The sequence below is a fragment of the Typopeltis vanoorti genome, chromosome 5 (assembly GCF_054136105.1).
Source record: "Typopeltis vanoorti isolate ZY-2024b chromosome 5, IOZ_Tvanoo_1.0, whole genome shotgun sequence".
NCBI classification, from domain to species: domain Eukaryota; kingdom Metazoa; phylum Arthropoda; class Arachnida; order Uropygi; family Thelyphonidae; genus Typopeltis; species Typopeltis vanoorti.
The window spans coordinates 133,965,284-133,991,267 of NC_143553.1; the positions used below are offsets into that span (position 1 = coordinate 133,965,284).

The 25,984-nt window shown below is 35.4% G+C and overlaps 1 protein-coding gene across 1 annotated transcript in view; it reads left to right on the forward strand.

Annotated features, from left to right (window-relative positions):
* Positions 1–25,984, forward strand: part of Mms19 (MMS19 nucleotide excision repair protein) — a 364,717-nt gene that overhangs the window by 83,198 nt on the left and 255,535 nt on the right. The window contains exon 9 of the mRNA XM_090393489.1: positions 16,024–16,101. Within this exon, the coding sequence (XP_090249615.1) occupies positions 16,024–16,101 (78 nt within the window). The remainder of the gene's footprint in view (positions 1–16,023; positions 16,102–25,984) is intronic.

A 25,984-nucleotide genomic window follows, 5' to 3' on the forward strand; every position in this document is an offset into this window, starting at 1 on the left:
AATAAACTCAATCACTGAGACCATTTCATCCCCTTTATTCCTGATACTTCTGGCATTTGTAAACAGACACATCTTAGGTCCATAGCCAGTCCTACCCAAGGTGCTGGGTAGGACTGGCTAGTATTGTGTGAATAAATTCTAGCATTAGACATAATAAAAAACAAACACACACACATATATATATATGTTAAAGATACCAAGCTATTTTAAACCTGGTTTTACTCCATTTCCCAAGTAAGCAAACAGACAAACAAGTCAAGTTTGTGCCTGCAAGTGTTGCAAGTCTAGCTGACCCTGCACGTAGCGCAAGACCAAGGCAACTCATGGTAAACTTGTTTGACTGTTTGTCTGTCTGCTTACTTGGGAAATAGAGTAAAACCAGGTGTATCTTTAACATTTATTATACCCAAGGTAAAATACTTTCTACATTTATATCTCCTCCTGAGATTTTTATTTAATAAGGTTAAAACACCTTATGGTAACTTGTTCTGGTAAAATACTTAAAAGCTCTGTATTACTAAAATCTTGGTATTTCTAGCCTGGCTCCCACTGATGAGACCTCAATAAAGGTTGAAACCATTCTGGGTAGTGGCCCCTTGCCTTTAATACAAACATCATATACATCTCCTCCAGGAGATGTGCTTTGCATTAAGGGTAAATATTAAGATTAGTGAACAGAGCTTATTCTACTTTTACCATGAGTTGCCTTGGTCTTGCACTACGTGCAGGGTCAGCTAGACTTGCAACACTTGCAGGTGCAAACTTGACTTGTTTGTCTGTTTGCTTACTTGGGAAATGGAGTAAAACCAGGTTTAAAATAGCTTGGTATCTTTAACATTTATTATACCCAAGGTAAAATAAAATACTTTCTACACACACACACACACATATATATATATATATATATATATAGTTTGTAGGATTCTATAGTTGCTTGCTGTTTTAATAATTAATGATTGATATATCACAGTAAATGTTTTAATGTTTATTTCCATTTGCTAGTTTTCCTAAATCTGTTAAACATCCATCTCGGTTGTGAAACCCTAACATATTATTTTAATATCAAACAGTATGCAGTATGTTAAGGCAAATCTTGTGCTAAAGAAGCCTGTCTTGATTGAAAGCCATACACAGCTGTCACATTCATCTTAAATTTGTTTGCAATATCTTGAAGAGCAAGTGGCACTTGCATTACTTGACTGAAATTATTATGAGTATGGCCCTGATATTGAGTACAAGTGAGGTGTCATGAAATGGTAGTTTCTAACTTGTCATAGTTGTGCATGAATACTTTTTTCATGGTAAGCCATGTGACCTTTATGCAAATGGCATATTGTTGAAGTTTATTATTATTACATGGATACCTCCATGCTGTTTGAAGGAAGATCCAAACTATCTGCACAATATCTATCATGCCTCTCCTTGAACTCATTGACAGACAAAGCATTCAAACAAACAAACTTTAGCAACTCATTCCACTCATTTGCCACTCTTAAAATGAAAAATCCAGTCCTTCCACTCTTGCTGGACCACAATCTTACTCATTTCTCACTGATGATCCCTTGTTATCTCCCCTCCAGACAGTCTACATCAATCCTATAAAAGCCTTCCAATAACTTATATATTTCTATCATATCCCCTCTTTTCCACCTATCAACCAACTTTTGTAATCCACAAATCCTGAATTTGTTGTTATGGAGAGCATTCCACAACTTGCTTACCATCTTGGTCATCTTGCTTCTTACCAAATTTTATATCATCTGCAAACACTGAATATTTGCCTTCAGATAAATTATTTGCAAATTAAACAATAGTAGTCCAAGTCCATCACCTTGCAGCACATTTCCAGTCACTCACTTTCTCCTGGATTCCTTCTTTTTTTTTATCCCCCCCCCCCCTGCAAACCTCAGTAGTATCATCACATAGCTGTTCACTTTATCTGACTCAGCTGCCACTCCATTATAAAAAGTTAGTAAATTACTAATGCATTGCTTACCATTTACAAAGTCATGCTGCTACCCCACCCCTCTCAATGCTGACCAACTTTTCCAATATCTTTACCACTACTCCTGAAATGTTGATTGGTCTACAATTTTCTGCTGCAGTGTTTGAAGCCTTCTTTATGTGATGGAACTATTTTGCCCTCCTGCTACTCCCTTTGCAAGAGCTGTGACTTAAATGGCCTTAGTCAGAGACAATACCAATTCCTAAGCACATTCTCATAATATGCAAGCTGATATCCCATCTTATCCCATGACTCTGTTTGCAGCGAAATTCTGCAATGTCCTAAATACTTAAAATTCATCAACCTCTATTCTCATATCAGCTACTGTTACATATACCACATCAGTAACTTCACTGGGATGATAGACCATTGTAAAATGATCGCTCAGTAACTCAGTTATTTTGTCTGCTTCTATCACCTTGCTACCATCAGCACTCCTTCTATCTTTTGCTTGCCACACAGCAAAAGAACTTTTGGAGATTTCCTTTGCCTGCTCAGCTGATTTCTTCTGATAATCAGATTTTCCTCTCTTTTCTTACCATTCTGGTCACTTTCTTGCCTGAGATTGTACTGCTTATAAACTTCCTGATCACCTTTCTCTTTATATTTGTTCCAAAATGTTTTCTTTTATTGTAACTCCTGCTTAATGATATTATACATCTAACATGTACCAGAATTCATCCTCCTGACCTTGGGCCCAGAACTTTTTTTTTTTTTTTTTTTTTTTTTTTTTTTTTTTTTTTTTTTTTTAATCCTGCAAAACAAAACAAAACTGGCCATAAGAAAACACACAATTAGTAGACATAATACACTGGCCTCATAGCTTAGGTTACTTCTGCCATTATTTCTAAACAACCATCCTAAACTTGGGTTTTCAGTCCTTTAGATATCTCTTAATTCTTCCATGACATCCTTTTGTTGCAGATTCTTATGACATGGCATGCTTCAAGCTACCTTGAAGCTTGCCGTGATCACCTGCACTGTAGGTCATACATTCAACTTCTTAACTGAAAATTCCACATTTGGCAATCTCCTAAGTCAAGACTGCATGATTACTCTTCCCAATCGGAGGCAATTATCTACATTAGTTACGGACAAGTCTTCTGATTTTGTGATCATCTCCAGCACTTTCAAACTCTCAAATAGGAGTTCCTTAGTACTGAATGAGAGTTTTTGCTCTCTTAAGGTTTCGGCCTGGTCTCTGAGGAGAATCAACCAGTTCGAAACAGCTCTCAGGCCAGTGAAACCTTATCAAAATTGACCAATCCAATAGAAGGCGAATATATGGATGCTGCAATCATGTCTCCTATAAGGTCTGCTCTAGGGCAACTCGTAAATGCTGGAGTGTATTCCTAGGAAGCTCTCTGGTCAAATTTCATATGAAACTTTCATAGTTTATGTATTTGGCTTTGAAATAATTGTGCTGGATTTAATATCCACTTGATTTATATAATTTTGCATCACCAAAATGAAGCATTTTGGTTCTTTAGTGTAGTAAATACTTTATGCACTGTCCGAGAGTTCGCTTATGAAAAATACACCTCTCAGACACTTTGAGTTCCTTAGTACTGAATGAGAGTTTTTACTCTCTTAAGGTTTCTGCCTGGTCTCTGAGGAGAACCAACCAGTTTGAAACAGCTGTCAGGCCAGTGAAACCATTATCAAAATGGAACAGTAGAGGGCAAATATACGGACTCTAGGGCAACTCATAAATGCTGCCGAGTGTATTCCCATAAGCTCTCTGGTCAAATTTCATATGAAACTTTCATAGTTTCTGCATTTGGCTTTGAAATAAAGCTGGATTTAATATTTATATAATACTTGCAGTATTTTGTGAAAGTTAAATTAGCGTGATCATGTGAACAGCACTGTTATAGATATTTGCACACACAAATACTACACAGTCGAAGTAAGACAAAAGAAGGCCTACAGTTCCAAATTGGACCTGATTGAGTGTTCTTAGGCCATTGGACTGATTATTCTTGAATGAGGATTTTCCAGATGAATTGAAGTTTACTGCATCCATATCTGTTGGGGTTAAATACTTTTTAAGGATAAATGCAGATTCAAGAAATAATCTTTCATATTCATATTTGCTTCATGAAGTATCATTGTCATCAAATTCTTGGTATATATCCATAAGGGATGTACAAGATACTATGTTAGTACTCCATGATTAAGTTTTCATTATTATTAACCTCCTATCAACAGTTTTCCTACAAATTAACCTGTTATTTGATAGTATCCTGATATTGTGATATAAATTGGTCTTATAGGGTAATTCTAACTGCATTGATCCACCTAGATCTTGGTCTTCCTCTGATTCTTTTCCTGACCATATTGGCATGAAATACTTGTTTTAAAAACATTTCCTCTCCCATTCTCTTTAGGTTACTATGCCACTTTAGATTAGCTCTGCTCACATACTTCTGAATTTTAACCCTGTCTTTCTTGATATTGTCATTTTTAATATGATTCTGCCGTTGATGCCATCTCTTCTCTCTCTCTCCCCTGATTTTACTCAACTCACATATGCTGTCTCTAGTCTTTAATCCACTGCTTTACTTCTAACCCATAAGTTAAAATTGGATTGAAACACTGTCTTGTATAATTCTAGTTTAGTGTTTTAGCTAATTTTTCTCTCTTATTCCATATAAATTTGTTCAGTTGACTCCCTGCCATATCAGCTTTGCTTATTCTGTTGCCTGTTTCCATTATTGATTTGCCAATGGGAACCTTAATCCACTTAAAATCATACTAAATAGCTAAACTGTTTTACTTGTTCCTTAGGTTCTCCATTAAAAATGCAATTGTATTTTCCTCGTTCTTGCCTATTTTCACATCATTTTTATTGCTGATTTCATGCCAAGCAGTTATTCAATCTAGTGAAATAATCATGTAGACATTCACTGTTTTATAACTCATATGCATCAAGTAAAGATTTTAATATCAGAGATTTGATGCCACTTTGGCAGCTTTAAATTCATACTATATCCAAGTGAAAAAAAACTTTCAACATCTATCTCTAATCCAGAGTATTTTAGTAATAAGGTGTGGTACCTTTAAGCTACTTGTATATGGAAATATGACTTCTGCATTACTTCAACCTTGGTATCACTTCTGGGTCTAGCTCCCACTGATGAGACCTCAATAAAGGTAAAAGCCAGTCTGGGCAGTGACCCTTCCCATAATGCATAGCATTATACATGTCCATAAGGATATGTGCATTGTATTATGGGATACTAAGGCAAGTGATACGAAGTATCAGCCGTTGTATACAAGATGCTCAGTCATGAAGTTACTTCACACACAAACTTTGTTTGCTTACACTTTGGTAAAAGATTAAATCAAGAATATAATTTCTTGGTATCTTTAATTTATAGTATAACCAAGTGGAAAAACTTGCAACAATTGTAGTGTTTGTGTAGCTGTTCTCTTCACACTTTGTCATATTCTCCATGATTTCTCAACTACCTGTCTTGAAGTGAAAATCTAATATTGATGACCCCTGTTTGGCCTGAACTCTGACTTTCTTCTTCAATTTTGATTCACACTTTTTCTTAGCATCTTTCTTCTGAAGTGTGCATGCAAAAATTTTACCTGGAACACTCTGTTGGGAAAATTCTTCTACAACTCTCACATTGTTTTATTTCTCTTTTTATAGATATTCTGAGAACTGTACTCAATCATCTGGAATTTAACATTCGGTGCATGTCTTCTGAATTATCTAGTGCAGCCATTGTAAAACCTTTATACTTTTCTACCAATATCTGATGGCATTTTCTACCTTAAGTTTGATACCACTTTTTTTTTTCTTTTGTTATCCATGTAAACTTTAAAAAGATTGGTGATACACTGCATCCTTCAGACCATTTCATTCTCTCTCTCTCTCTGTCCTTCGTTTATAACTGATAATTATGTATTCCTAATTACATTCTCTTGACTATTTTCTGTGAATGTTCCATCGCTATCCATTTCATTGAACACGAGGCTAATCTTCTTGAATGGGAGGCAGTCTCAAGTAGAGTGATGTAGGCAAATATGAGAATGGGGAATTGGACAATGAGACTTATTTGTGCCTATGGTCCCACAGAAGGTTCTACTAAGGGAGGAATTTTTTGATGCTTTAGAGAAAGCAACTGACACAATGAAAAAGGAAGTTAGTCCTTGTTGGGGATCTAAATAGCGGAGTAGGAAATGATTGTCAGACATACAAAAATATTTTGGGAAAATTAGAAAAGAGCAAAGCTAATAATAATGGCAAATACCTGTTGGATTTCTGCTCAGGACATGGACTGGTTATTACTAACACCATGTTCCAACATAAAAATGTACACAAATTCACATGAGAAAAGAGGCTAGGAATAAGAAAAGTCTCATTGATTATGTTATTGTTGATAGTGATGTTTTCTACCTGGTGCAGGATACCAGAGTGTACAGAGGATTTGAAATTGGAAGTGATCACTATTTAGTCTTGAACAGAATAAAATTGAATTTCATATTGAAAAGAATAACATTTAAGAAAGTTTTAAATAACATTTAATAAAAGTTGAGCAGCTCTCAGATGTGAACTGTAGACTAAAATACACAAAGATTATTGAAGAAAAAATGAAAGAGTTTGAGAATAGCAACCAAACCTTAGAGATTCAGTGGTAAGCCTTGAAGAAAAGACTGATTGATTCAGCCAGAGAGGCATGTGGTGAAGTTGTCTGCAAGGATAGAAAAATCAGTACTCCATGGTGAACACAGGAAGTTAAAGAAGCAGTGAAGGAAAAGAAGAAAGCATATCACACATTACTGGCAAATAAGTCAGCTTGTGCTCTTAGAGAATACAAAGACAAATGCAAGAAAGCTAAACACTGTGTAAAACTAGCTAAAGAAAAGTCATGGGAGGACTTTGGCAAGAACATTGAAAATAAATATCAAGAAGATGGTAAGATATTCTGGAGATTGTTGAAGAAGCTTAGAAATGGAGAAAAGAGTGCTGTAAAAGGAATTAGAGATGCTGAAGGTGACATGAAAACGGGAGAAAAAGATATCCTTGAAGTATGGAGCAATTACTTTGAAAAATTGCTAAATGAAACAAACAGTGATAGCACAGTGGTAAAAAACACTCAACAGGCATACAGTCAGGAATACATATCCATACTTGAAGTAGAAAAAGCCATCAAAGGCTTGAAATGTGGAAAGGCAGCAGGAGTAGATGATATTTGACCAGAAATGCTGAAGTATGGTGGCATAAGAGTCTTACAGTGGCTGCACTGCATAGTTCAGAAAGCCTGGACAGAGGGACGAATTCCCGATGATTGGAGTAGAGCTCTCATAGTACCCATATATAAAAAGGGAAATAAAACTGAATGTGAGAATTACAGAGGTATTTCCCTACTGAGTGTTCCTGGCAAGATCTATGCAAGTATACTTGAGAAACGGTTGAGAAGAATTGTGGAAGAAAAGCTTGGTGAAGAACAAGCTGGATTCAGGCCAAATAGAGGCTGTCAGGATCAGACCTTCACTTTACAACAAATAGTTGAGAAAGCATGGGAATATAACAAAGATCTGTATTTAAGTTTTGTCGATCTGGAAAAGGCATATGACAAGGTGCCAAGAGAGAAGCTATTCAATACAATACACTTATGTGGTGTCAGTGGGGCATTATATCAAGCAATACTTAGTCTTTATTTCAGTTGTAAGTTAGCAGTTAGAATTGAGAGAAGTACAGAAGATGGTTTAATTAAATCTGGTGTGAGACAAGGATGTACATTATCCCCTCCGTTATTCATTATCTATATGGATCACATTATGAAGGAAAGTGGTATTAAACATGATATCAAAATTGGTGATGTTAATGTAAGCTCTTTGCTTTACGCAGACGATGTTATACTTCTAAATAAATCTGCTACAATTCTGCAAGATTCCCTGACTAAATTGAATAACTTTTGTAATAGATATGGTATGAAGGTCAGCAATAAAAAGACAATGAAAATAGGCAGAATTGTTGAAAATGTCAACTGGTGATGTTAATGTAAGCTCTTTGCTTTATGCAGACGATGTTATACTTCTAAATAAATCCGCTACAATTCTGCAAGATTCCCTGACTAAATTGAATAACTTTTGTAATAGATATGGTATGAAGGTCAGCAATAAAAAGACAATGAAAATAGGCAGAATTGTTGAAAATGTCAACTGCGTTGTGAACAGAGAACTTGCGGAACCAGTTTCCTAAGTTTGGTATCTGAAGTGTTTGGATTTTAGTTGTGGCAAAATTCTTGCCACCTAGTTCTTTGTAATAGATTATATTTTTGTTTAATTTCTGCATTTGTCTTGTTGTACTCGATCCTGGTTTCTGGAGAGCTTGCAATTTTTAAGGTGTTAAATGATTCATTTCTTTTAGTTATTTTACTAGCGAGTTCCTGGTGGACCTGTGTGTAGTTTGAAATAAATTTTGCTTCATTTAGGTAGTATTCTTCCAAGTTATGTAGTCTTTGTCTGTGTCAATGGTATGTGTAACCTTTCAGCATTTTGATTACTTCCTTCTTGTGTTTCTCTCAATTTGCCTTTTGGAAGTTCCAATGATATTTTCTTTTTTGGGTGGGTCTAGTGATTTTTGGGGTTAGTTAATAATGGGGTATGGTTGCTTCCTACTGGTTCCAAAACAGACCAAATAGCTTTATTATGAAGAGTTGGGGATACTGCAATAATATCTACCATAAGAATGAGACAGATAAGTGAATTCTCCACTTATCTGTCTCATTACATATAACACTGTTGAGAGTTATTAGTCCTGTTTCATCTAAGAAATTACTCAGGTTTTCTCTTCTTGAGTTTATTTCTTCAGAACCCCATACTAAGTGCTTGCTAGTCATGTCTCCTAAGATAATTAAGTTTTCTTCAATGAGTTGGGATAGGCCAGAAAGATTTCGTCCAGGTTTGTTAGGAAGATGATGATAATTGAATATGTTTTAATGGCCTTTTACTTTGTTCCAGTATTTGGATTTCTTCTATATCATTTCCTTCTGCTACTACTTCTAGTTCAACAACTTCATGTGACAAGGTACGGATTAGTGTCAGATGCCCTCTGCCATGGCCTATCTTGTCGTATGATATCATCATCATCATCAAATTCCTGACATGTACCCTCAATGGGTGTAAAGGATATGATAGTACTACATGAAAAATTTACATAATTACTAACTTCCTATCTACAATTTTCCTCCAAATCAGTCTGTTACTCGTCAAGACTCCAATATTATCATTATCAGATCTCATATTTCTATCATATAAGGCACATTGTACCATATCAATCCACCTATATCTTGGTCTTCCTCTAGGTCGTTTTCCAGCCAACCTGGCAGAAAACACTTGTTTTGCTAATCTTTCCTCACCCATTCTATTTAAGTGACCATACCACCTGAGATTAGCTCTGCTAATGCATTCCTGGATGCCGACAGTGTCAAGTTCTTTCCTAATATCTTCGTTTTTAATATGATATTGCCATTGATGCCATCTGTTCACACCTCTAATCTTTCTCAGGACTCTCATATCTGTGGTCTCTACTCTTTGGTCAAGAGTTTTTACTTCTGACCCAGCTCTCAGATCCATAAGTTAAAACTGGTTTGAACACTGTTTTGTATACAGCTAATTTAGTGTTCCGACTAATTTTTCTCTTATTCCATATGAATTTATTCAACTGACTTCCTATCATACCAGCTTTCTTGATTCTGTTATCTATTTCCATATTTAATTTACCATCTTCAGTAAAAATCGTGCCTAAGTAGCTGAAATGTTTTACTTGTTCCACAGGTTCCTTGTTCACAACACAATTGACATTTTCAACAATTCTACCTATTTTCATTGTCTTTGTCTTTTTAATGCTGACCTTCATACCATATCTATTAAAACAGTTATTCAATTTAGTCAGGGATTCTTGCAAACTTGTAGCAGATTTATTTAGAAGTATAACATCTCCAATTCTGATATCATGTTTAATACCACTTTCCTTCATAATGTGATCCATATAGATAATGAATAACAGAGGGGATAATGTACATCCTTGTCTCACACCAGATTTAACATTAAACCATCTTACTGTACTTCCTTCAATTCTAACTGCCGACTTACAACTCAAATGCAGACCAAGTATTGCTTGATATAATGCCCCATTGACACCATATAACTGTAGCTTATTGAATAGCTTCTCTCTTGGCACCTTATCATATGCCTTTTTCAGATCGACAAAACTTAAATACAGATCTTTGTTATATTCCCATGCTTTCTCAACTATTTGTCGTAAAGTGGAGATCTGATCCTGACAACCTCTATTTGGCCTGAATCCAGCTTGTTCTTCACCAAGCTTTTCTTACACAATTCTTCTCAATCGTTTCTCAAGTATACTTGCCTATATCTTACCAGGAACACTCAGTAGGAATACACCTCTGTAATTCTCACATTCAGTTTTGTTTCCTTTTTTATATATGGGCACTATGAGAGCTCTACTCCAATCATCGGGAATTCGTCCCTCAGTCCAGGATTTCGGAACTATGCAGTGCAGCCACTGTAAAACTTTTATACCACCATATTTCAGCATTTCTGGTCGAATATCATCTACTCCTGCTGCCTTTCCACATTTCAAGCCTTTGGTCGCTTTTTCTACTTCAAGTATGGATATGTATTCCTGCCTGCATGCCTGGTCAGTGTTTTTTACCACTGTGCTGTCATCACTGCTTGTTTCATTTAGCAGTTTTTCAAAGTAATTACTCCATACTTCAAGGATATCTTTTTCTCCTGTTTTCATGTAACTTTTATCATCTCTAACGCCTTTTACAGCACTCTTTCCTCCATTTCTAAGCTTCTTCAACAACCTCCAGAATATATTACCACCTTCTTGATATTTATTTTCTTTGTTCTTGCCAAAGTCCTCCCATGACTTTTGTTTAGCTAGTTTTAAACAGTGTTTAGCTTTCTTTCATTTGTCTCTGTATTCTCTAAGAGCACAAGCTGACTTATTTGCCAGGAACTTTTGATATGCTTTCTTCTTTTCCTTCACTGCCTCTTTAACTTCCTGTGTCCACTGTGGAGTTCTGATTTTTCTATCCTTTTTGACAACCTCACCACATGCCTCTCTGGCTGAATCAATCAGGGTTTTCTTCAAGGCTTGCCATTGAATCTCCAAGGTTTGGTTTCTGTTCTGAAACTCTTTCATTTTTTCTTCAATAATCTTTGTGTTTTTAGTCTACAGTTCACATCTGAGAGCTGCTCAACTTTTATTTGCTTTAAAACTTTCTTACATGTTATTCTTTTCAGTACGAAATTCAATTTTATCCTGCTCAAGACTAAATAGTGATCGCTTCCAATTTCAAATCCTCTGTACATTCTGGTTTCCTGCACCAGGGAGGAAGCATCACTATCAACAATAACATAGTCAATGAGACTTTTCTTATTCCTTGCCTCTTCTCTCCATGTGAATTTGTGCACATTATTATGTTGCAACATGGTGTTAGTAATAACCAGTCCATGTCCTGAACAGAAATCCAACAGATATTTGCCATGATTATTAGCTTTGCTCTTTTCTCCAAATTTTCCCAAAATATTTTTGTATGTCTGACAATCATTTCTTACTCTGCTATTTAGATCCCCAACAAGGACCAACTTTTCCTTTTTCATTGTGTCAGTTGCTTTTTCTAAAGCATCAAAAAATTCTTCCACTTCTACCTTAGTAGAACCTTCTGTGGGACCATAGGCACAAATAAGTCTCATTGTCCAATTCCCCATTCTGATATTTGCCCACATCACTCTACTTGAGACTGCCTGCCATTCAAGATTAGCCTCATATTTTGTATTGAATACTATGGCTACTCCTTCATTTCCTTGATTGTCATTTCCTGAATATAACATTTTGTATTTATTGTTCAGAAAGATCTCACCAGTTTTTGTCTTTTTTGTTTCAGTCACCCCTATTATATCAATCTGGTACTTATCTAATTCCTCAGCTAGCTCCATTTCTTTGCCATTCAGGCTTCTTACATTGATAGTACCGATCTTTAACTCTGGTGATGTTGAGTTGGGGTTTGTTTTCAGATTTGTTCGAGTAGCTGACTTTTCGCTGTTCGCCCTGGTTCCCTGGCGAAAACAACTGGGACCTTGTTTAACCGGGCTTTGCCCCAGCCCGCATGAAATTTTGTCGTGTTGTACCATCATTTTTTATTTTGGTTTAACCAATAAGAATACAATTTGGTTGGTTAAATCCCAAATTGCCGGCCCATCATCATTCGTTCAGTATCCAGGTAGATATCCAACAGGGTGAGAAGGTGAGGATTGGACATTAGGTCAGAAGCCCTGGTCGGTTCTCCACATTCCTTTAAAGGCTATGTGGAGGTCTCCTCTCAGTTATACTGCTTTGAACCTGATATCATAATTTTTAATGTTTAGTCTGCTTGTTTGTCGAAGTGTTTGGTTTTCTGGATGCAGAATATCAGCATCATGTTTGATGCTGATATTACTACAGTATGAACTATTACTATTGCTAGTAGTAATAGTTCATTTAGTTTTTCTTTGCATGGTGGAGTAATGATACCATTTAAATTACCATGGATGATATTGATATTTCTTGTAATGGCAGAATGATTTGCTCATTTCTCAGCTCTGACATCATTTCCAAATCAAGTGTCGTGTTGACTGCCCCGTACGGGGTTACATAGTTATAACCACTGAAATTTGTGTCCATGATGGGAAAAAGGAAATGATGTTGTTGTTAGATTATCCAGAGGGTACCAACATGTCTTGGATACTGGTTACAGGATCCCATCAGAAAAAGGCCATCTTATCTCACCAGAGCAAATACAAATATAAGAGAATATTTCTTGAATCTACCTCTGGCATAACAAACTATTCTAACCTCAACAAATATCATCATCAAATTCCTGCCATGTACCCTCAAGGGGTGTACAGGATATGACAGTACTACATGAAAAAATTACATCATTACTAACTTCCTATCTACAATTTTCCTCCAAATCAGTCTGTTACTTGTCAAGACTCCAACATTATCTGATCTTATATTTCTATCGTCTAAGGCACTTTGTACCGTATCAATCCACCTATATCTTGGTCTTCCTCTGAGTCGTTTTGCTGCCAACCTGGCAGAGAACACTTGTTTTGCTAATCTTTCCTCGCCCATTCTATTTAAGTGACCATACCATCTGAGATTAGCTCTGCTAACGCATTCCTCGATGCTGACAATGTCAAGTTCTTTCCTAATATCCTCATTTTTAATATGATATTGCCATTGATGCCATCTGTTCACGCCTCTAATCTTTCTCAGGACTCTCATATCTGTGGTCTCTAGTCTTTGGTCAAGTGTTTTACTTCTGACCCAGCTCTCAGATCCATAAGTTAAAATTGGTTTGAACACAGTCTTGTATACAGCTAATTTAGTGTTCCGACTAATTTCTTTCTTATTCCATATGAATTTATTCAATTGACTTCCCACGATACCAGCTTTGCTGATTCTGTTGTCTATTTCTATATTTAGTTTACCATCTTCAGTAAAAATTGTGCCTAAGTAGCTGAAATGTTTTACTTGTTCCACAGGTTCTCCATTCACAACACAGTTGACATTTTCAATGATTCTGCCTATTTTCATTGTCTTTGTCTTTTTATTGCTGACCTTCATACCATATCTATTACAACAGCTATTCAATTTAGTCAGAGAATCTTGCAGACTTGTAGCGGATTTATTTAGAAGTATAACATCATCCGCATAAAGCAAAGAGCTGAAATTAACATCTCCAATTTTGATATCAGGTTTAATACCACATTCCTTCATAATGTGATCCATATAGATAATGAATAACAGAGGGGATAATGTACATCCTTGTCTCACACCAGATTTAACATTAAACCATCTTCCTGTACTTCCTTCAATTCTAACTGCTGACTCACAACTCAAATAAAGACTAAGTATTGCTTGATATAATGCCCCACTGACACCATATAACCGCAGCGTATTGAATAGCTTCTCTCTTGGCACCTTGTCATATGCCTTTTCCAAATCGACAAAACTTAAATACAGATCTTTGTTATATTCCCATGCTTTCTCGACTATTTGTCGTAAAGTGAAGATCTGATCCTGACAGCCTCTATTTGGCCTGAATCCAGCTTGTTCTTCACCAAGCTTTTCTTCCACAATTCTTCTCAACCGTTTCTCAAGTATACTTGCATAGATCTTGCCAGGAACACTCAGTAGGGAAATACCTCTGTAATTCTCACATTCAGTTTTATTTCCCTTTTTATATATGGGTACTATGGGAGCTCTACTCCAATCATCGGGAATTCGTCCCTCTGTCCAGGCTTTCTGAACTATGCAGTGCAGCCACTGTAAGACTCTTATACCACCATACTTCAGCATTTCTGGTCAAATATCATCTACTCCTGCTGCCTTTCCACATTTCAAGCCTTTGATGGCTTTTTCTACTTCAAGTATGGATATGTATTCCTGACTGCATGCCTGGTCAGTGTTTTTTATCACTGCACTGTCATCACTGCTTGTTTCATTTAGCAGTTTTTCAAAGTAATTACTCCATACTTCAAGGATATCTTTTTCTCCTGTTTTCATTTCACCTTTATCATCTCTAACTCCTTTTACAGCACTCTTTCCTCCATTCCTAAGCTTCTTTAACAACCTCCAGAATATTTTTCCACCTTCTTGATATTTATTTTCTATATTCTTGCCAAAGTCCTCCCATGACTTTTGTTTAGCTAGTTTTACACACTGTTTAGCTTTCTTACATTTGTCTCTGTATTCTGTAAGAGTAAAAGGTGACTTATTTGCCAGGAACTTTTGATATGCTTTCTTCTTTTCCTTCACTGCCTCTTTAACTTCCTGTGTCCACCAGGGAGTTCTGATTTTTTTATCTTTGCACACAACCTCACCACATGCCTCTCTGGCAGAATCAATCAATGTTTCCTTTAGAGTTTGCCACTGAATCTCCAAGGTTTGATTCCTGTTCTCAAACTCTTTCATTTTCTTTTCAATAATATTTCTGTATTTTAGTCTACAGTTTACATCTGAGAGCTGCTCAACTTTTATTCGCTTTAAAACTTTCTTACATGTTATTCTTTTCAATATGAAATTCAATTTTATCCTGCTCAAGACTAAATAGTGATCACTTCCAATTTCAAATCCTCTGTACACTCTGGTGTCCTGCACCAGGGAGAAAACATCACTATCAACAATAACATAGTCAATGAGACTTTTCTTATTCCTAGCCTCTTCTCTCCATGTGAATTTGTGCACATTTTTATGTTGGAACATGGTGTTAGTAATAACCATTCCATGTCCTGAGCCGAAATCCAACAGATATTTGCCATTATTATTAGCTTTGCTCTTTTCTCCAAATTTTCCCAAAATATTTTTGTATGTCTCACAATCATTTCCTACTCTGCTATTTAGATCCCCAACAAGGACCAACTTTTCCTTTTTCATTGTGTCAGTTGCTTTTTCTAGAGCGTCAAAAAATTCCTCTACTTCTACGTTAGTAGAACCTTCTGTGGGACCATAGGCACAAATAAGTCTCATTGTCCAGTTCCCCATTCTCATATTTGCCCACATTACTCTACTTGAGACTGACTGCCATTCAAGAAGATTAGCCTCGTATTTTGTGTTGAATACTATGGCTACTCCTTTTCCTTGATATGGATGCATTAAATTCTGGCTCATTTGTGTAGTTTTCATTCACAGACAATCATTTCAATGGCCAAGAATCAATTTAGGATTTGTATGCCTTCCTTTTTTCTGTACTTCAGTTTGACTTACTTAAGTAGTGTTTGCATGCATCCATATAAGTTATTATTATTATTGATTAAGAAATTTTTAAATGAAAGAGCAGAGAGATGATGAGTAAAAAATATGAAAGTTATATACAGTAGATATATAGATTTTTGTATTTATATGTGATATTTTTCAGCATTTCACTTTAAGAGAAGAACAGTCTTTCATAAGTTTACTACTTCTGATTTTTCAGGCAGATTGTGGTCAGATTTATAGTCCAGAGTGTCTACATCCTTTTCTTGCTTCTATATGGACAGCTCTTAGAAAAGAGGTAATTTTTTAAAAAAAAAATTAATTTAAACATAGTTTAAAATGCTAAACTATTTAAACATAGTTTAGGATGTTCATCTGTTGTTATTATTTCATGTTTCTGTTAGGTAGTATAGAACTACCTAACAGTAGTAGTTAGGTAGTTCTATTCTACCTAGCTGTGATGATGTTTGCATGTGCAGAAAGATTGAAAGAGTAGCTTTTCTGTTATGCAAAATATTCATTAATTCTTGACCTTAATTAGAAGAGAGCATCTTGGTTAATTGTTGACTACTCTCTTAGTGGCTCCTTCTACTATGCAGTACAAAATATAAAATTTTCTTTTTTGTCTTTTTTACAGTTAATACTATGGATACTGTTCAACTGCACTAGTATCCATAATCTCTTAAAATGTTTCCTCTTCTGTTATTTCCTCTAGTACCATTCCTTTTTTGTTTATAAAACTTAACTCCTTCACACACACAATGATTATACACCCAATTTTCACACCACCACCACTATAAAGAACATACTTGCTGTAACAAACTGCCAAAAAGACTCAGCCAGAAGCAAAGGAAGTTTTATTATCAATGCCATTCTAAAGGAAATTCACTGTAACAAACCATTTTAGGTTTGTTACAGTGGCAGGAAAACCTAAGATTTTCCTGTCACTTTGCTATAGTGAGAATTGACAGTACTTACTTTAATCCCACAACATCAATACCTGCCACATTGTTTTCTTTTCTTTCTTTTTTTTTCTGTTTCAAAAGTCCTGTTAAAAAATTTCTTAACCAGCTTTTTGGAGATTTATTTGAATTATTTTATGACATGCATGTCATAGGCCTCCTTTTCATATAATTATGAACTTGGCTATTTATCTATTTTTTTTAATCTCTTTTCACTGTGTGTCTCAGTCATGATGACATTTTCTATTTTAAAAACCTGTTCAATTAGTGTTAAGCTGAAATATACCAAATTCTTGTATTTGGATTCTCTCTCTCTCTCTCTCTGCTTTTGTGCTATCTCAGATTTCTCTCATCCAATTAGTTTTAATCATTTGTAATTTTTAATGAAGAAGAGTATAATAGGAAATGAATTCCAGATGTCTAGAAATGTTGTGGAAAAATTTGGAGAAAAGTGCATCGCTGATATAAGTACTTGCTGCATTTCTGTTCATAATGTAGACCAGTCATTACTAATACTGTGTTCTAATAAATTGTGTAAAAATTCATGGAAAGAAAACACACGACAAAACAAGAAGTCTTGCCTCTCTTATTGTGATAGTAATGACTTCAGATTGGTCTACAATAAATTATTGTGGTAGATTAATAATAGGAAGTGACTACCCTCAAATAGTCTAAAAGATTAAAAACAAGGAAGAAATTATTTCAGATAATTATACTATTGGTGCATTTTGTAACACTTGTATTGTGAGATCATTCAGTATCACAACAATTGATGTATCCAGAGCATTTATTATAACAGGTATAAATTTGCTTTGCTTAATTTTGTCATTTTAGGTCCATTAGAAACAACTTTTAATAGTTATCCTAAATATCAGATTTCATGATTCAACTTCAAGCTAGGAAGAGTGTATTATTATTATCATTCAGATTATTGTGGCAATGAAAATAGTCTAATTATGGCAAAAAATAAGGGAAAAAAAGGTATTATTAGTACTATATAGTACCTCCATGGAGAGCAGAATTATTACAATGTGTACATACGTGTGTGTGTTTGTGTGTTGAAGGGGGGGGGGATCTGATATCCTTTTTGTGTGAAATATCCCACTGAGACTGGGGGGAGGGGGAACAGTCAAATATGAGCTGCAGGCTGAAATTTGCAAATATTAAGTAAAAAGAGTGAAAGAAACAAAACCCAAACTTAATTTGGGTTTTGTTTCTTTCACTCTTTTAAAAAAAAAATCAATCCTTGATCCACTGTTATTCAATCTGTACATTAATAATATTTGGAAGGATTTGACAGAAGACATGCTATTTGCTGATGATGCAAAGATAGGTAGGGTAATCAGGAATGCTGCTGATATACAGTGCTTGCAGAATTTGCATAGACTGGAATTGTGGGTATGGGAAAATGGATGTCAGTAAATGTAAAGTCATGCACTTTGGCATGATTAGATATCCAGTGTCATATTATAGTGGTGGGATTATGCTAGAAGAAACTGATGAGGCTAGGGATCTTGGAGTGTTAGTAGATAGCAAGTTAAAGTTTAGGGGCCATGTAGCAAAGATTGCAAAAACAATTCAAAAGGTAATTGCAATGCTGAAATGAACTTTAACATGTAAAAATAAAGATGTCATTTTGCCTCTTTACAAGGACTTTATAAGACCTTACTTGGACTATTGTGTGTAAGTCTGGTATATTGGTTTCCTTTGTAATTCTGATATAGTGGAATACAGATTATGAAGACAGATTGAGAATTTGTAGACTACAGACACTAGCAAACAGGGGAGGGAGGGAGAGAGAGAGAGAGAGAGAGGTAATATGATTGAAACTTACAAATTTCTGAAAGGGTCATACAGGATTTCAGTTGATTGATGGAATTTTTCATTTTATGGAGGATAGGGAAAGGACAAGAGGACATCCTTGGAAGCTGAGAATGAATGCCACTAAGAAGGGGGGGGGTGAAGGCTAGATTTCTCTCTCTCTCATAGGATGGTGTGTGATTGGAATGGATTATGGATGTGGTATGTACAAGCAGTGTGAATGAATTCAAGAATAAGTATGATAGCTGGTGTGTGTGTGTGTGTGTGTGTGTGTGTGTGTGTGGTATGTGGCCTCCTTTGATGAGTCCCTGACTCCCTAGAGATCTCTCTTAATATAATCATATTCTTGAATGGTAGGCAATATTAAGTAGAGTGATGTCGGTAAATACCAGAATGGGGAACTGGATAAATGACTTATTTGTGCTTGTGGTCCCACAGAAGGTTCTACCAAGGAAGAAGTGTGGGAATTTTTTGAGCCATTAGAAAAGGCAGCTGGCACAATGAAAATGGAAAAGTTGTTCCTTGTTGGAGATCTAAACAACAGAGTAAGAAATGATTACCAGACATATAGAAATGTTTTGGGGAAAAAAAGCAAATCTAATAAAAATGATAAGTGGCTGCTGGATTTCTGTTCAGGACATGTGCACAAACTCACATGGAGAGAAGATGCAAGAAATAAAAAAAAAATGTCATTGACTATGTTATAGTTCATAGAAATGTTTTCTCATTGGTTCAGAAAACAAGAGTATATATAGGATTTGAAATAGGAAGTGATAACTGTTTAGCTTTGAGCAGGATAAAATTGAATTTCATATTGAAAAGAAGTGTAAGAAAGTTTTAAAATGCATCAAAGTTGAGCAGCTTTCAGAGGTGAACTGTAGACTCAGATACACAAACATCTTTGAAGAAAAAAATTCAAGAGTTTGAAAACAATATCCAAACCTTGGAGAGTCAGTATTAAACCCTGAAGAAAACATTGATTGATTTGACCAGAAAGGCATGTGGTGAGGTCAGTGGCGTATTTAGGTATTTCCCACCCCTAGGCCCGCAGAAAGTACCGCCCCTTATGATCCCAACCTCGATTGACTGAAATTGCCGTTGAATCCCACTTGCTTCACATCTCGTAACTTTCTTCTGGGTGGTGTCATTTTCAATTTCGGACAAAGTGGAAATTATTTCCATCCATTCCTCATGAAGACTCTGACAGGCATCATCATGAGCTGACCAACGAGTAGGCAAAGGACGTTTGATTACTTTTGCAGAAGTTTCCAGGTGCTTTCTTAGAACACTCCGCCAATGTGTTGAAGATGTGAAAAATACGTACAGTTTCTGAAGACATCAAAAAATGCGGAAGAGTACAGACAGGATTCGGCAATGCAAGTACCAATTAGAGACAGAGAACGTCCAGCGCATGGTGTGAATTCTGCCAATGGATTTATTTCAAGAATTCTTGCTTGCAGTCCTGTGTACTTGCCCGACATGTTGCTAGCATTATCATATGCCTGACCTCTGCAACTTGCTACATCAATTCCAAGCTCGTTTAGTGAAGTCAAAACCGCCTCTTGTAACTCTTCAGATTTGTGACTTACATTAGGAATGAAACGCAAGAAACGCTCCACAGGAGTTCCATGTTCTTTCACATATCGTGCAATGAAGGACAGCTGATCAACATGAGACAAGTCTGGTGAGTCAACACTTATGGAATAGTAGTTAGCTATTTTAAGTTCTTCCACAATAAATTCTGATTACTTTCTCGCTCATTATTTTAATAAATTCCTCATACGTGACAAAGGAAAGATAGGAAACGAAACCTTTTCCTTTTTTTCCTGCTTTTTGCAATGTGCTCAGCAAGAAAGGGATCAAATTCACTAATTCCTATTGCCTTTGTGTCAAGTTACCGACAACAATACAGCAGCTTTCCGTGCACGTGTCTCGGTCTGTATAGTTATGCAGAATCTGATTACATGCCAATATGCTTGCAGACTAAACTTAATAAGGAAAAGAAAAATATTTCTCTGCTTGTGAGTAGATGCTGCATATAAGGAACATGTTATAATTGCAAAAATGAGAGCCTAGAAATTTTCAGCTCTCCTCAAAATTTGCTGCTCTAGGCCTGGGCCTATACCTAAATACGCCACTGGGTGAGGTTGTCTGTTGGGGGGGGGGGGGGGATCAGGATTCCATGGTGGAATCAGGAAGTTCAAGAGGCAGTCAAGGAAAAAAAGAAGAAAGCATATCAAAAGTTCCTGGCAAGTAAGTCAGCTTCTGCTCTTAGAGAATGCAGAGAAAAATGTAAGAAAGTGAAGCACTGTGTAAAACTAGCTAAACAAAAATCATAGGAAGGCTTTGCTAAGAACAAAGAAAATAAATATCAGGAAGGTAGCAAAATATTCTGGAGGCTATTGAAAAAGTTTAGAAATGGCTTACTCTAAAAAAGCTTATTCTAAAAGGAATCAGAGATGATAACAGTAACATGAAAACTGCTGATAATGATATTCTAAATGTCTGGAGTAATTACTTTGAAAGACTGCTAAATGAAACAAGCAGTGTCAGCACAGTGGTAGATAACTCCTAGTAGGAATGCAGTCAGGAATACGAATCCGTACTTGAGGTAGAAAATGTCATCAAAAACCTGAAATGTGGAAAGGCAGTTGGAGTAGATGAAATTTGACCACCGCTCAAATATGAAGGCATAGAAGTTTTTCAGTGGCTGCATTGCATAATTCAGAAGCCCTAGTGAGAGGGTCGAATTCTAGATGATTGGAGCAGAGCTGTCATAGTTCCCATCTATTAAAAGGGAAATAAAACTAAATTTGACAGTTACAGAGGTCTTTCCTTGCTGAGTGTTCGTGATGTGATTTATGCAAGATGGCTAAAAAAAATTGTGAAAGGGAACCTTGGTGAACAGCAAGCTGTATTCGGGCCAAATAAAGGTTGTCAGAATCGGATTTTCACTTTAAGACAAATAGTTGAGAAATCTTGAGAATATAATGAAGATTTGTATTTTAAGTTTTGTTGATCTGGAAAAGGCATATGACAAGGTGCCAAGAGAAGAGTGCTTCAAAACACTACAGTAATATGGCGTAAATGGGACATTATTTCAAGCAATATGTAGTCTCTATTTAAGCTGTAAGTCAGAAGTTAGAATTAAAGTAGGTACCGAAAGATGGTTTGATGTTAAATTAGGTGTGCGATAAGGGTGCACACTGTTATTCGTTATCTGTATGGATTGCATTATGAAGGAATGTGGTATTAAATCAGATATCAAAATTGACGATGTTTAATCTTAACTCTTTACTTTATGCAGATGATGTTATACATCTGAATAAATCCAGAACAAGTCTCCAAGATTTCTTGACAAAATTGAATAACTGTTGTAATAAATTTGATATGAAAATCAGCAATAAAAAGACATAGACAAATAGGCAGAAACATTGAAAACATCAACTGTATCCTGAACAGTGAACCTATAGAACAAGTAAAAGATTTCTGCTGTTTAGGCACAATATTTAGTGGAGATGGTAAATTAAATATGGAAATAGATAACAGAATTATAAAGTAGGTATGGTAGGAAGTCAAAACACTACATTTGCTGTATACTAGACAGTGTTCAAACTAATTTTAACTTAGGGATCTGAGAGGTGGGTTAGAAATAAAACACTTGACCAAAGACTGGAGACCTCTGATATGAAAATTCTGAATAAGATTAGTGGAGTCAACAGATGGCATCAATGGCAGTATCACATTAAAAATGAGGATATTAGGAAATTAATTGCCATTATTAGTTCAGGAATGTGTTAGTAGAGTTAATCTCAGGTGGTATGGTCACTTAAACAGAATAGGACAGAAAGGATTAGCAGAACAAGTATTCTTTACCTGGTTGGCAGGAAAAAGAACCAGAGATAGACTAAGATGTAGGTCAATTGATACAGTAAAAAGTGCATTAAAAGACAGAAATATAATATCTGATGATATTGGAGTCTTGACAGATAATAGATTAATTTGGAGGAAAATTGTTGATCAGAAGGTAGTAATGGTGTAACTTTTTCATAGTACTATCATAATATCCTATACACCGCCCCCCCCTGAGGTACAAATAAGGAATTTGATGATGATAGATTATGATGGTACAACATAATCATATTGTCATGCCAGGTGAAATATTGCTTAGTTAAATGAAATTCTCACTATTTTTGCCACAGAATTAGAGTAGGAGCAATGAAACATCAGCAACAACATAAACTAAATAATGTTGAGTTTGTGTTGTTGAGATGCTTCTTAAATGGATGGTTGGCACCATCCATTTAAGAGGCATCAGTGGATAAGAGATGAAGCTAGCAGAGGAATTATGAAATAACATTTTGACATAGTCTTACCAAGATAAAGAAAACTAAAACAAGTTAGAGCCTTCTAAATAATAAGCTCATGATAATTTACTCACCCAGTAGAAATCAGAAAAAGACCTGAGGAGTTGTATTATTCAATACGAAACATGAAATTGAATTCCTTAAACAAGGTGATTTTGAATAGAGTGATTATGAGCTAATTTCAAAATGGAAAATTATACAGTGCAACTTGTACCTATATATCACTCATATAGGAGGTTCCTTGTAGGGAAGGAAATTGAGCATTTTTGAGTGGTCAGTTGACATTAAAAAAAGGAAAATTTGGTCATTGTTGGAGATATAAACAATGTACGAAATGAATTCCATACATATAGAAATGTTTCATAAAAATTGAAAGCTAATAATGGTAAATTTATTGCAGATATTTCTGTTCAGAGCGTGGACTAGCATATTCCAACATATGTATGGATAAAATCATAATAGACCACATAAGAAGTATGTAAAGTCTTACTTATTATGTTATTGTTGATGATGATATCTGCATACTCGTTCAGGATACAGTTAAGAATTGCAGATTTTAAATAGAAAGTGATTGCCATTTATTTTTGAATGGGTTAAAAATGAGAATCTGTTCAAAAGAAAATTCTGTATGAAAGCTTTAGAAATAATTAGAGTTGTGAATCTTTTAGATGTGAGCTGTTAACTCAGATTTGCAGATGTTATTGGCAATAAAATCTGAAGGTGTTTGAAAAAATGAACCAAATCTTAGATCATTATGGAAATCTGAAGAAAATGTTGATTGACTCAACTAGGAAAGCATCTGGTGAAGGCTCCAAGAAGAGGGAGTCCTGAGGAGGGAAAGAAGAGGAATTACTCAATCATATCAGAAGAGTATTAAATAAGGAATTGAAAATGATGACAATAAAAACTGAAGTATATTCTGGATGTCTAGAGTAATTACTTTGAAAATTTATTAAATGGAATAAGCAGTGTAGAACAATGGTAGAAGATAATAGGAAAATGCAGTCACATGAGTGCATTTCAATACCTGGAGATGGGAAAAAAACTATCAAATTTGGTATTGCGAAAAGATTGTTGGGATAGTACTATTTGACCAAAAATGCTGATGTTTATGGGGGTTCTGCATACTATACTCCTGTTGTTACACTGCTTAATAAAATAGCTTTCAGTTTTCAATATAATCTCTATTCACTCTTTTACGCAGTTGATTAAGCCTTGTATCTGTCAGCAAACTTCTTTTGTTGATGTGATGGATAAGTCAAGTCACTTCGGTAGAACCCTGTAAATGAGCATTAATTATTTCTCACAGAATAGTTCCATTTCATGTCAGAAATGTATACAGAAGGGAGCTTGCTATTTATACTTTTCCAAAAAAACCAGTTCTTCATGATTGAGAAAGAATGATTCAGGTCACATTTGACCTGAGTCAGATTCATACTCCATTTTGAAGTCTTTATTTTTCAGAAGAAGAACACCAGAAGATGAGGACACGTTTTTCCTCCAAGTCTGATTTACCAGTGGGATTATGCAACAGTTTCTGCCTTCATGTCAGTTGCATGCACAGCGTGAAAAACTTTTGACAAAAAAACTTGGAGAAGAACAAGCTGTCTTCAGGTTAATTAAGGGTTGTTGGCACTGTATTTTTGCTTTAGATAGTAGACCTATCAGAAACTGTGGAAATACTGGAGTAGACAAGATTTGGTTTGAAGTATGAGCAATAAAAGTTTTATGGTGGCTACATTGCATAATTCAGAAAGCTTGTTCAGAAAATTCATGACTGATTTGAATAGAATAGATTTAGATGACTGGAATAGAGCTCTCTAGCTATTTAAAAAAAAAAAAAAGTAACACTCAATGTGATACTAAGAAATTTCTCTCAGTGTTACAGTAAAAAAAGTTATTCCAATATATATGAGAAAAATAAAAGAAAAATTGTGTTGAGTTTTTTCTTGACTATTATTTATAAGACTATTACACTTTTTTTATATAATGTTCGTCAAGTAGCTTTATTTTATTATCCTACATGTTTCGCCAATTTTTTTCTATCGGCATCTTCAGGGAATACAAACTAGTAAGCTATATGAAGGTAACAGACTAGGTTATAACTGATGGTTCTAATTCATACAAAAAATTAGTATTGAACAAGGCAATGCACGTGTCTCGGGAACGTGATTTATTCGTTATGGCTCATGACGTAATTGTCATGAAAGTTCATTTCTTTGATGTTTAATGATCTGATTAAAGCTTTCCAAATTTCTGGTAAGGTTAGACCTTGATTCTTGTTTAGGTTTTCAGTTTTACGGGCGACTATAGCTGCTTCCTTGAAGGTTCTTGAATGGTAGTTATCTTCTATATAGGGCATAAAGCTCTTATCCCACTCAATGTGATTAGTAGAGGCAAAGTGGCAAGAAAGGCCTGAAATGTCTTGTCTGTTGTTTCTGACATATCCTATGTGCTTTCTTTCTTGTTTCAAAGCTTTTAGAGGTCAGACCTACATAACTAATACCACATGAGCAAGGTATATTATATACTCCAGTGTACTTGTAGAATGGATGAGGATCTTTTGGTGATCTTAAAAATTTTGGAATAGTGTTGATTGGCTTGAATGCTACTCTGATATTATGTGGTTTTAGAAGGTTAGCTAATTTTTTGGAGATGCTGCTGACAAATGGAATAGTAATAGTACTGATGTATTGGACGTCATCACGTTGTCTATGTGGTATATCAGTCAAGAGAATCTTGTTGTAGAGTCTTTTTGAATAACCATTTAAAGAGAGTTCTCTGGATATTGTAGTTAATTCCATTTGTAGGTCATTCTTATCTATTGTGTACTATATAGCTCTTTTCTTGAGCATATGGATAATGCTAAGTTTCTGAGCTATATGATGAGACGAGTTGAAATGGAGGTAACATCCAGTATTTGTAGGTTTTCTATAAACAGATAGGTTGATACTATTATTGGTTTGTTTCTTTATTAGGATGTCAAGGAATGGCAATTTTCCATCTTTTTCAATTTCTAATGTGAATTTGA